Source organism: Aulostomus chinensis, chromosome 16, assembly GCF_037954235.1.
Source record: "Aulostomus chinensis isolate RoL2024-O1b breed Wild chromosome 16, RoL_Achi_v1.0, whole genome shotgun sequence".
NCBI classification, from domain to species: Eukaryota; Metazoa; Chordata; class Actinopteri; order Syngnathiformes; family Aulostomidae; genus Aulostomus; species Aulostomus chinensis.
The window spans coordinates 25528883-25541494 of NC_141335.1; the positions used below are offsets into that span (position 1 = coordinate 25528883).

At 48.6% G+C, this 12612-nt stretch overlaps 1 protein-coding gene across 3 annotated transcripts in view; it reads right to left on the minus strand.

The window, feature by feature from the left end:
• itga9 (integrin, alpha 9) overlaps positions 1 to 12612 on the minus strand; it is a 45975-nt gene that overhangs the window by 4944 nt on the left and 28419 nt on the right. For 2 of the 3 annotated variants that reach the window (XM_086180672.1, XM_086180669.1), the window contains exons 16-26: positions 8837 to 8989; positions 7978 to 8054; positions 7238 to 7385; positions 4652 to 4738; positions 4456 to 4535; positions 4289 to 4372; positions 3838 to 3946; positions 3622 to 3729; positions 2549 to 2674; positions 2282 to 2401; positions 2116 to 2211 (exon numbers count right to left, since the gene is read on the minus strand). In XM_086180672.1, coding sequence (XP_086036798.1) covers positions 2116 to 2211; positions 2282 to 2401; positions 2549 to 2674; positions 3622 to 3729; positions 3838 to 3946; positions 4289 to 4372; positions 4456 to 4535; positions 4652 to 4738; positions 7238 to 7385; positions 7978 to 8054; positions 8837 to 8989 — 1188 coding nt within the window. The remainder of the gene's footprint in view (positions 1 to 2115; positions 2212 to 2281; positions 2402 to 2548; positions 2675 to 3621; positions 3730 to 3837; positions 3947 to 4288; positions 4373 to 4455; positions 4536 to 4651; positions 4739 to 7237; positions 7386 to 7977; positions 8055 to 8836; positions 8990 to 12612) is intronic. The other variant, XM_086180670.1, reaches the window with a different exon arrangement.

Below are 12612 nucleotides of genomic sequence, written 5' to 3' on the forward strand. Positions count from 1 at the left end.
TCATTTCCAAGCAAATTAACTTTGGCTGCTTCGACAGAATTACCGTGAGGAGGAACGTGTACAGCTGCACTCTGCACTCAGGCTGTGGCGCTTCCTTGACGGTCGGATCCTAAACACCCTGCAATCGGTTTGTCCGTTTCATTCCCACATACTTGAATTTTCATTGAGTATACGGCCGGGTCACGAGGATCGTTTTCACCAGGAAAGCAGCAGCAGTTACGTAAAAGTCACCGTTTCTGTATTTTTAATTGCAAACTCTCCACTTGTCCTCTCTCATACGTTCTGCATCCTCCATCGTCATCCACAACACAGCAACACGGGGGGAGGGGATTGAAGAAAATTAGGTCCCAAGTAGAAGGAGCCCTAAATGGAGAGCAGAACTTCTACTGGGACGGTGAAGAAGTGGTTTCTGTAGTTAAAGGGATCTCAAACAAAGGCTGGTCGTGTGTGACGGTCTGATAATCCTCCCTCAGTTTGTTACTGCAAACAAGAGCGGAGCAACTTCAGAGCTGCGAGGAGCGCGAGACAGCAACTGTGGGCCGAGACGAGAGGACAAATGAAGATAATCACTCTGTGGAATAGTTTCCCCCTCATATTACCCCCCCCCCCCGCTCTGGAATCTGAATATTGTTTTGAACGCTGAAGAGAACTGCATGTGCTGGAGAGATTAAAGCTCTCCTGGTCGTTGCTCTCTGACTGGCCTAACTTGCTGTCGCTGGTTAGAGGGACGTAAAGTTCATTCCACTGCGCTTCGGTGGTTTGTTGACATGAATCAGGTGATGACGCGCCGCTTGTTGCTCAGCTGCCAGCACCACACATCCTCCTGAGCAGAGTGTAGTCTCGCCACCTGCGCTCCTGAGGGAAAAGTGTTTACTAAAAGCTGAGGGGGTCAGAGTCACTGGAGTGAGCCCGTTGACTAAGTGCTGAAAGAGCGAGGCGCGGTAGGGACATGGCCACTCGGAGCATGTCGCGAGCTCCGGGTCAGAAAGGCTGCGGCTCGGTCAGCACCGTAATCACTTGAGAGCTCCCGCGGCGGGTATGGGGGACGCTACGACTAATCATCACCTCTGATCTGGTGGCCCTTTCAATCAGTCAGCAACAGCAGGGGGAGGGTCTGTCCTTGAGCACAGCTGAGGGCTCTGGAAGGAGCCAGCACCAGAGCCAGCGTGCACCCCCAGCTGTTCCCAGAGCTCACCTCCCTCCCTGGATCACTCACATCCAGATACGCCAGACTGTCCTCCGACTGTGATGCCATGGCCCCATACGCCCCCCCCACACACACACACACACTCACTCACTCACACACACAAACTACGTAAACAGAACAAAAACAGCCGAGGTTGAAAGCGTCGGCCAATCCCCCAACACAACCCCCCATGACATAAAAGTAATTTATTTGCTGGGGTTTAAGGAATGCATCTGAGATTTCTCAATCCACAGACTTCTCCATGAACATGTTTTAGTGCTTGTATGGAAACATACCACTACTGGAAAGTTAGACAGCCGTTTCAGAGAGTCTGGTGCTGGATTAACCCCTAAATTGATTTTGATGTTTTAATATCAGCTCAGAAAGGACAAGAACATCACTTCTGTTTACAGAACATGGAACTTTTTCAACCTGGCGCAGATCGTTATTTGTTTTTAGGTTTAAATGATTTATACGGGGGCGGCACAGCCCCCCAGCAAGAAGGTTGTGGGTGGAGCCCCGGCTGGAGCACGGGGTCTTTCTGGGTGAGTCTCCATGTTCTCCCTGTTCCTGCTGGGTTCTCTCTGGTACTCCAGCTTCCTCCACAGTCCAAAGACATCAAGAGGGACCAGGTTAATCCAGACTCTAAATTGACCGTAGGCGTGGCTGGGAGAGCCAATGGTTGTCTGTCTCTATGTGTTGGCCCTGCCATGGACTGGTGACCTGTCCAGGGGGAAGGCTGCTGGGATAGGCTCCACCCCCCCACCCTCAACAGGATAAGCAGTAAAAAAGTTTGATAACGGATGGATGGATGGATGGATGGATGGATGGATGGATGGATGGATGGATGGATCCCCCAAAATTTCATAAAGTGAGGCCAAAGTTGAAAAATACTGCAATTTTCCTTCAACTCTGCATGATGTACTCACAGCAATGTCCTCCGGCAGGCCTTTGGCCACCTCCACCACTCTGTCGTTTACTTGCACGCTGCCTCGCGCCACAAACTGGATCACAGAGGAGCTGTCCTGTGGAGGAGCAGAGCGGTTAGCCGCTGGGGCTCAGTCCCCGCTGACTGCAGGGGTCAGTGTTTCTTACCCTCTTCAGAATTTCAGTGTTGAGTAGAAGTTTAATATCTATGCTCAAAGGTTCCTCCTTCAACTGTGGACCCAGACTGCAGGAGATTGTCATACAAGCTCTTCCTGGCCTGTCGCAGTCCTGGTCAAACAACAGAAAGAAGGAGGGAAGGGGAGGAAGAAGGATGTGTGATAAACAGATGTTGCACCCACTAAAAAAAACAAGCGTGCACACAGGGGGGTGACACTCAGCGACCTCAGAGATGTCAGAGTGCAGCCGTATATTTACCAAGACTTTGCGGCCTGATTTGGTGAAGAAAGCAAATATGGAGTGGAGGAGGCTCTCCCTGTCCTGGGGGATGGTGCAGGGTATCGGGTTCCTGTGAGGGGTACAGTTTCCTCGGCCATCGGCTACCTGCAACAGGACAGTAGTGGAGACCGTTTGTCTGGCTGCGTCGGGGGTCACGTCACGGCTAATGATGGTAAATGAGTGAGCGGACAAGACCTGAATTCTAAATGGAGTTTTGTCATGTTCACGGTGCAAAAAAAGCGCATCTGACAAAATGTGACACCTCTGTCACCTCAAACGACCCGAGCCCACTGCGGTTATGAGTCTCCAGGGCTGACAGGAAGTTCTGCCCAACAGAGGCTGGATCTGGTCCCTGACAGTTTTCCCACATGGAGTGATTTAGAGGTGGCTGGTTTACTGCCCAGCCCCACGGGAACACTTCCCCTGTTCCCCCTCCTCAGTCCCACCTGAAGCTCTGGAGCTGCAGCCCTCCTTCCCCCAGGGTGTCTGCCACCCAGCCCCGTCTTTTGAACAAATGCAAGTCTGTATAAAAAGAAAGAATATCTGGCTATAAATAAGCAAGTGTCCGGTGTGCCACGTTTATGATGTGTGGTTCCAGGCTAGGATGGTACGGCGCAGTAGCCAGCTCCGCAGGTGTTCCCTTCCCATTCCGTGCAAGCTGTCTGATCCCCTGAAAGTGATTCCAGATGCCTCTAGGAGGGTGGGATAGAGTCAATTAACAGCTTGAGCTCCCCCATGAACCACCTCAATGAAAGGAGCAATGGAAGGGTTAAGAAAATATTTTAACCCAGTGGGAATATTGAGTTTCTTTATCTAAATGCAAAGTGTTGTGAGACAAAATGGTTGGCTAGCTTCAGTAGCAACGTCAACACTTTTCAGTTAGATTTTCACTGGCCCGTCGGCGCCTCCCACTGTGCTGTCTGTGCATATGAAGAGACAGACAGACTTCAGCTGGATAAATGAGCGAAAGATGTGGCTGCCTGCAGGTGAATACACAACTGTCCAATGATCTTTACTGGATGAAGAGATGTCAGACTGTTGCTGGCCTTCACCTGAGTCTCAACGACGTGAAACATGTCGGCTCCGCTGCCAGCCAGCCGGTTGGGTATCCGGATGTCCACAGTGGAGCCGGGCAGCCTGCTGGGCCCGTTGTTTATTGCCTGGGTTCAAATCACACAGGGAAAAATGGAGTCAAAGAAGAGAGAAGCGAATATATGCAGAAACATGTTAAACTACTGGAGATTCTGTAGAATAACTGCTCGTGGTACCTGGAAGGTGATGTTGAGAGGCTGAAAGTTGCACTCCATGTCCTCCAGCTGGACGAAGCGCGAGGCATCAATGGAGTTCCCATACACGAAGGAGCTGGGAGTCACCACACTACCCACAACAGTGAAATATTAAAAACAGCTCTGCCAGAGTTTTCTTTAGGAGCTGACATGAGTCAGATGTGTCCGGCTTTGCTAGGAAGCCTCCCTAAGACAGCCTCCTTATCAGATGTCAGAGTTCTGGCGGACTCAGGCTGTGTTATATCTCTCTCCCTTCTCTCTGAAGCAGCGCTATCATAAAGCATTCACAGATAAGGCTTTTCAAGCTGACATGCTCCATACTGACAAGGGTACTCCCCCCTCTCTCCAGAACCAGCAGATGGGCAAACAATCTGTGGTTTATTGAAGTTTAGGAAGTGCAAAGCCAGGATGTTGTGAGTGGACATGTTCTTACCCAGTAATAGTTGTGTCTGTCTCGTGAATCAGAGGGATGGACAGATCCAACGTGTTGTCAGCGAGTTGGTGCTCAGGATTAGCGCTGCAACAAATGAATTCATGAACAACTGAACCAGAAGTCCCTCGTATAAACACACGTACGTATGTTTCACCTCAGATAATTACCTTCTTGCTTGCACCAGGAAGTGTAAAGTGTCATTTTCCCCAGAGAGCTGACTAGTGTCAAAAATCACTGCAAAATGATACTAAAGAGAAAAAGAGGTGCCATAAAATCAAGATCGGGTAACGTCTTTCCTCCGCCTGCTCGGCAGACGTTTTGTTTATGTGACAAGTGTAGTCTGTGAATTTGATTCGGAGCTACCTTAGTCTGAGCTCTCATGAAGGGAAATCCCACGCTGCATTTGAGGAAGTCCAAGTCAACCAGCTCACAGGAAATACCCTTCTCTTCCTGCAAAAAGACAGATAGAGACCGAGTGAGAGGGGCGACACAGACAGACCGACTGGAGACGGAGTGGGAGACACTCACAGAGACAGAAGAGCAGAGTGAGACGATGAGTTCTGATAAGGTAAAAGGCTTCAGTGGCGTCCATCACACTGATGGACAAGAACATCTGATGTTTTTAAAGCTCGCAGCGGCCAACATTCACAGTAGGATGAGTTTGTTGCTCGAATCTTCTGAAGAACAGGCTCTCGTGTCTTATTGAAGTTCTAAATTGGGTTAAATGAAGAATCTTCAAAGCTGTGATGGTACACACACACACATCCTAGCTGCTGGGTGATTGGACAACCTCCAGGCTGTGTGTTTGGAAGCTTGTCTAAACAGTATGGAGCTCCAGCGGCTGTGCTGTGTAAACATTCAGGCCCTGACCCAGCGAGGAGTAAGAATTCTTTTTGCTGAAGTTCACTGAGAGGCTGCTGGCTGGGAGCATGAACGAGGGCAGAGATACAGTACTGCAACAAAAACAAAAAAGGATGGCGAGCGAGTGAGCGAGCGCGAGCTGCTGGAACATGCAGTCGTGGCTTAAGGTAAGTCACACAAACGTCGGCGTGCACGGGCGACCGGCCAGCTCGAACAAGTGTTTAGGACCTGACCGGCGCTAACAGAACGAGCTGTGAAGGTGGATGCTGCTGACATATTCAGAGTGTACACATCCATCAAGTCTCATCCCCTTATTCAGCAGGTTCTCCGTCCAGGGTGTGACCTCCATCACCATGAAATCATCACAAATAAGCTTTTTTTGTACAGAGGGGGGAGGGGAGGAGGGGGGCTAAGCACAAGTGGCAACGATGGAATTTCCTCTGTTTCCTGTATTCCTCGGTGCTGCTGTACAAACACTGGCTGTCCCACGGGGCAGGGGAGGGGTGGGGAAGTGGGCCTGATGACCCATCACCCACCTGGCCGCCGTTGAGAGAGAGCAGAGGCTCAGACGATGGCGTGTGATGCTTCCATGGGGAGAAGAGCGACCCGCGTCTGTTTGTGCAGCACCTCTTCACTCTCTGTCTCGCTTTGTCTGGTCTTCCTCTGTCATGCGCCAGGATTTTCACAAATGGCAGGACCATTAAATATTCCGGGACTGTTTATGCTGCAACCTCGACTGTACCAGTACATCAGTGTGGATGACGAGGCACAGGAGGACCACTTTCTGCTCTATTTGTGTTTCTATGCACTTATCATCTCTGCTACACAGGAGAGACAATGCTTATAACCACATTCCAGCCTGAAAGTCAGCGCTTCAACAAGGTCTGAAGGTCCACTAATAATAACAAACTCTCAGGTTTTGTTTGGTCAAGTTTTACAGATGTCACCACAACACACTTGCGCCACAGTTCCTGCTCAAATAAAATCCACTTATTGTATCACAAGAAACACAAAGATTGATCTGTTGCAGCTCTGAAAAACTTCAACTGACAACAACTAATTAAAAAGCAAACAGAAGCCGTTGCAGCGCTGTCGGAGTCCCAAAAGTCAAAGCTGCGCTCCTGCAAGCAATTCACCTCTGCAGCTTTCTGACAGCTTCAGTTGCAAGAATAACAGAGATAAGACACCTGGCTCTTAAACATGAGGGGAGGACAAGTTCCCACTGCGCCCCTCCAAATCTGGTGCTCTCATACGGCAGAGAAGCCTCCTCTCTCAGACTGGTCGATCCCCTTCGTGGAGCTGACCATCGTTATTTCTTTGCTTCCTGACCCAAACGAGGCTCTGAGGCTCCTGGTGCCCAGACACCTGAAGTCAGCCTGCTTTATTCAATCAGCTGCCAAACTCAGGCTCTGTCTGATGTTTGCTCACGGCCGACATCACCGGTGTGTTGTGTGCTTCGCTGAGATGTGTCTGATATCCATCACATGCCTGGATAAACATACACGCCGGATCTATGAAGAGCAGAAAAGCCTCTCTGATCCGATTCTGAGCTCTGGATTTGATGTGGCGGAGCAGACCTGCTGGTTGCGCCTCCCAACAGACGTGAGCAGAGGCGGGACTGGCTGCTGTGAAATCCATCGACATGCAACGGGGTGTCGAGGCAAACGTCTCCAGTCTAACGTGGGACGACGTGGGCAGATATGTCTTTAACAGCGACAGCATGTTAGAGTCATTTACTGGTCAGAGATTCAATACTTCCTGAGAGCGACAGTCATACCTGCGTTCACACAATCAAAAATTTATGAATGAATATGTGGATTTCAACAGCACATAAAACAAGTATGATATGAACGTGGTGACGCAGCTCAGGTGGAGTCAGGCCAGCCAGAGCAGAGAGCTGCTGCATCTTTTTCTTGTTCTCTGGGAGTTTTGTTCATTTCTCCTTCACACTTATGCCTCTTATGTTTGTGAAAATGAGCTCTGAGTGCATAAATGGAATTTCAGTGAAATAAACAAACAAAGACATCTGAAACAGCAAAAAACACGTGCGTGTCCAGAGTAAACAAACACTTGAACAGAGCCACTGACCTTCTGCCAGAAGTTGATGTAGAAAACTTCTCTGGAGAAGTTGAAGTAGATGTTGGTGTCGTAGGCGTCATCTCCGGCGTTGGAGATGGTCAGGTTCAAAGACACGTTCTTCACTCCTCCGAGGGCCAAATGAGGCTCGTTATGGACCCTGATGGATGCATTATGGAAAAGGAGCGAATAAACAGAACATCTGTGGGATGTTGATGAGGAAACAGTGTGCAGAGACTTATTTTCAAAAGGCGCATATATTTGTTTTATTTCAAAATTAAATTGAGTTCCAGTTTAAAAAGTGCAGCTAAAACAAGTGGCCTGAGTGATTGTTGTTGGAACTGTTTAAGAGGTTGAACCTGGAAGCTGTTAAACGTGTTGGGTGTTTTTCCGGGCGTTACTATAAATGAGGTAGGAGACAGAGTCAAAGTTTCAGAAATGAGCACAATTAACACCTTCAGAAAACGAGTGTCACAGCTGACGCGTCTGTCGCAGCACTGCTTCCTGAACGAGAGGATGATTACATTCATCATCAAACAAACTGTCAGCGAACGTACACGGAGCTAAAGATCCACAATAAAGAGAGAGGGAACTCCCTCAGCATGGAAAAACATATGGATATCCTCCAAGCATGCGTCATGGTTCCACTCCCCACACCCTCACGGCCTATGACTTCAGTTTGCTTCCTTAGCGCCGGATGCAGCAGCCAAGTCAGAGAGAAATTAAACTGTGGAGTTGAAGACATTTTTTACCCAGAAAGCAGCAGCTTCCCGTGCAGCCGCAGGTCGGCAGCGCAGTCGTCTGACAGGCAGTTCTTCTCAAACCAAGTCTGAGGAGGAAACAGCGAAGCAGACAGTTCACATGATCTCATGCTGCCCTCAACACTGACTCATTATTCATCCTAGGGGGCAGTGTTGCGTTGTTGGTGATGCTTCCCTCCTTCTCTCTCTCTCTCATACTGACTCCAAGCGTGTTCTTTGCTTAACTCATGAAAGGAAACCTAAGTCAAGCAGATCAGCGTTCGATGTAACGTTGATGAATGTTAGATAAGTGGATTCTGTGGGTGCTGAGAGATGCAAATCCCTCCATTTTTCAAGAAGTGCACACACCGGGAAACACATGTGGGGCAGGTTAGAGGTGGTTGCAAAGAAAATAAATGAATCCGTCTCTTGGAGTCCACTCAAGAAAAGCTAACACAGACAAGAATAAGCTGGTAACCAAAACCAAATTGTTATAACCTCAATTTGAGCCATTTGCTTCATTCCCTGGGTGATTCATCAGGAGTTGTATCCCGATCACTCCAAGCAACAGACTGAAAATAACTATTCGAGCTACGAGGGCAGAATTTACATGAGAGAAACCCTGCTGCTGGACTGGATTGGTTTATTTTTGTGCAAGATGATGTGATATCTGAGCAATTTACAACATTTGGGAAAATAAATCAAGAATGGAAGTGAAAGAAAACACTATCTTTTTTTCTTTTTCTTTTTTTTACCACGCATCAAGTTGTTTATTCCTCATCCTTCAGTCCTCCACATTACCGAGTAAGCATTTATTGACAGGGGGTTTTAATCACGACAGGATTTTGTCACATTCTCCAACGTGTTGTACCTCATTCCTCACTGCAATCTTGTTTCCTTTCCTCCATCGTAGCACGGGAGTGAGCGCCGGCAGGTCTCGCCCCTGCTGTCCCGTCAGCACATGCTTCCCAAGGCCGTACGCCACCTCAAAGGTGATGGCTGTGAACACGTCCTTCACGTCCTTCTGTACACCACACACACACACACACACACACACACACACACACACACACACAAGGCCAGTGCAGTGAATTCCCCCTCAACATGGACACAAATCACAGTGAAACAGCTGTCACGACCAAACATCTTTGTCCAACTGGAGCAAAGATTGATGACACTGCAGATCAGAGTATAAATCCGTCTGGCTACGATGTCAGCGCTCCAATCACGCAGCCAACACAAGATCATCCATCAAAACAGCTTTGACTGATACGACTCAACTTGGTTTCATTTGTTGGAAGTGATACCAGCAGGGCCACCAGCGAGCGCTCCCAGTAATCTGATCACACGGATCATTTTTAACCTGCTGGCACTGCATCTGAGGAACATCTCTGGATTACTGGCGGCTCAATCTGAGACCGCAAGAGAAGAGTTTGATTTGGCACCAGGTTTGGAAACAATGCAGACAGAGAGAAAACAGAGAGCTGAACGTGATCGAGTCCCATATCTTCATTAGATGACAGCGCTGAGAGACTAACATGGGAAAGCAGTTACTGATGTTGCTTTTTCATCTCATCTGTCCGTTGCAGCTACACGCGGCTCTTTGAAGGCTGATTGACACAGTAAAAAAAAAAACCACTGTAACAACACACACAAGCTCTACAGGCAACCTGTGGCCCTCCACCCAGCTGTTGTCTACCAACACAGAACCACACCTGCCATGTCAAACCAAAGGCTTCCCAGTGTTTTCCGGTGGTCAGTCGGGCCACTCGTCCTTTTGCACTTTCTCTCGTTTGTCTAAAATCAGAGGGGTTGCTGTGTCCACCCATCCACCCACTCTCCCCAGGCAGGCACAGAGCCAGTCTGGGCTTTGAGCACATCAGACATCATCGCGCAGCGAAGACCCCACCCAGCTCATCATCGGTGAGAGAGTTCCAGCAGGAAAGAGCTATCATTAGAGCAGGACGTGAGCAGACAAAAACAGAAGATTTGGAGCTCATTTGGGAAACGGTGCTGGACGGAGATAAAGAGCTGCTGGCCTCACTGATGCTCGCAGAGATTTCTCTCACTGTCAGGACGAGAGAACATAGGTCTGTAGCTGCTCGCCATTGTTTACATATTTGCCACGGATAACTGTGATTGGTAATGTGGCCCTCTGTGCTTATTAGGGTTAATAAGTGTGAACAGCTTTTTTTTGTTAATAGAATGAAACATTTTACGACACAACACTTCAAGTAAACTAAGGCCCTTCTCAAGGTTAATAAATCCTTTTACAACCTTTCAGTTTATGCTTATCATGAATAACCTTGATATAAAGTTTTGCGACAGTTCTCACCACAAATCTTCGAAGTTTCTGACTAATCGTTTCAGTCCTAATTGAGGTGCCCTTTCCCACAGTGAGACCAGTCAGTAATGAGGCTGACGGCCACAGACAGCAGAGGTCCAGCTCCCATCCATCACTGGGCAGCGGTTCATGCCTCGCCGGACCTACGGCGGGAGCGCTGTTGTGGTAGTTGTCCGTCTGCTCAGCCGGGACCAAGCACCACCAGGGTAGGAGGAGTGGTGACAGACGATGTAAGGCGCTGGCATAACCCACAGCTCCAGTAGCCATTAAAGCAGAATGCTTCAAATGGCCCCTGTCCACTGGCCCCGCGGTGAACTGACCCCCTGGGAGTTCACTGCTCCGGTCTCGGGCCCCAAACTCCCACCGCTTATCTCACATTTTCACAAGCCACATGAGAACCGCTCCTCATAATGACCTGAAGTGCAGTGTTTTCGCAGAAGCTCATAGCTAAAGAGTGACTTTTATATACAAGTGAAAAGACATAATCCTTCCATTTAAGTGTTGTGCTGTGGAGGGATTTCCACGCCTTTATTATTTTCTTTAACAGAGCGTCCATTATTGTGCTCCAACAGATACGCTGTCTCCTTAAAGCACAAGACTACAGACGGCTAACTCCCATTACTCATTGCAAGTGCCAGAGGCCGTTCAGTAACACTTGGCCTGAGCTCTTGATCAATGCTGCTATTTGCCCCACCCGAGTCTCCACCCCTGGCCCGGCCACCTCCTCCCTCCTCCAACTCCTGTGTACGGAACAGAAGAATTCCAGAGCACCAGCTGAGAAGGGCCCAGCTAGTGTTAACTGTTACTACCTATTATGCGTGGAAAGCAACCCAGCAACTGTTCTTTACATCCTTCATGGCAGCAGAGTTAATGGGAGAGGTTTCCCCCGTGTTAATCCTCATGGACGTGGAGGGTGGGTCCCTGCTCCTGAGATCAAGAGAGAGTTTATCCACATCCACAGATGCAAGAAGGGACGAAAGTGGAGATACGACAGCAGCTTTATGTCCTTTGGCTGAGAAACAGCTGCCCCTGCTGACAGGTCACGTTCTAATCGGTTCATTCCAGGATTGGAGGAGTACGGCACAACTGTAGCAGGATCTGAAGGGAAGCAACCGATAGAGAGAGGAAAACACCTTTGACTATGATGTGAAAGGACTTTTGCTTCTACTGAGACGTCCATCGTGACTTGTGTTTGCTCTCATGATCGCTGAGGTTGTGCTACAATGACATTGCTAACGACTAGCGTTATGCTGACAGAGTGACGAGCTGTAGCTGTTCTGCTTTCCACCTCTCAGCTTCCATCATTAACTTCCTGTATCGGCTAGATTACCAGACCTGTTAATTCTCTGCCTCTTTGACCAGAAACACGAAACAGACAACAAAAGCTTTGACCTTTGACCTCTGTGTAACATGAATCATCTTTGCCCTGCTTTCCAGCAAATAGTTTTAAAAAATACAACCAATCAACACCCATGATTTCCTGAAGGCAGAAAACTGCCGATGTTGCCTCTGGGCTAAATGTGGCTTAAAGCTAACGGTTTCACGCTTCATGCTAAGCTAAACATACTGCATCATGTGACTTTGAAGGAACTAAAACATTTGTCTCTTTACCAATGAAAATTTGAAACTCCCCAGTTGCTTTGCTGACTTCATGATGCCTCTGCTGGTTCTCAGTCACACTGCATCTTAGCACAATGTGGATTTATTACACAATGACACACACAGCCAGGTTGCCTCACAACCATCAACTCAAGGAGATCTTGAAAAAAATGACAGGAAATGATCTTGTGACACCCTTGTGTTCTGCAGTCGCTCCGTTTAGACCCACAGTGTTGACACTACGACCCTGTAGTTTCAGCAGCCGGCCGTTCAGTCTGATTGCCTGGCTGGTCTTTGTTTGCAGAGGAGTGACAGTCAGGATGACCTCAGAGATTCGTTCTTTCAGCCTCTGTTTGTCAGGTGAATGGATGCTGCTCACGCTTGACCCAGTCTCACATGGCAAACGTGGCTTTAAACAGCCTGCATTCATCATTCCAGGTCAAACTGCTGCCAATAAACAAGTCGAATTGCAGCATGGACACTGAACCTGCCTGAGCCCCCTCAACATCCTGAAGATGGAATTGCTTCTGAGCTTCCAGCCGTACTGTAATCCAGCAGGAAGTTGTTTTTCCCACCACTGTCTGAAACTGTCAAGCCTCAAGTACAGAATGAAAAATCTGCCCGTTACAGCAGTTGTGCGTCTTTATGACACACTTGATGCAGAGTCTTGGTCCCTGCATGCATATTCATAACTCACAGGATGG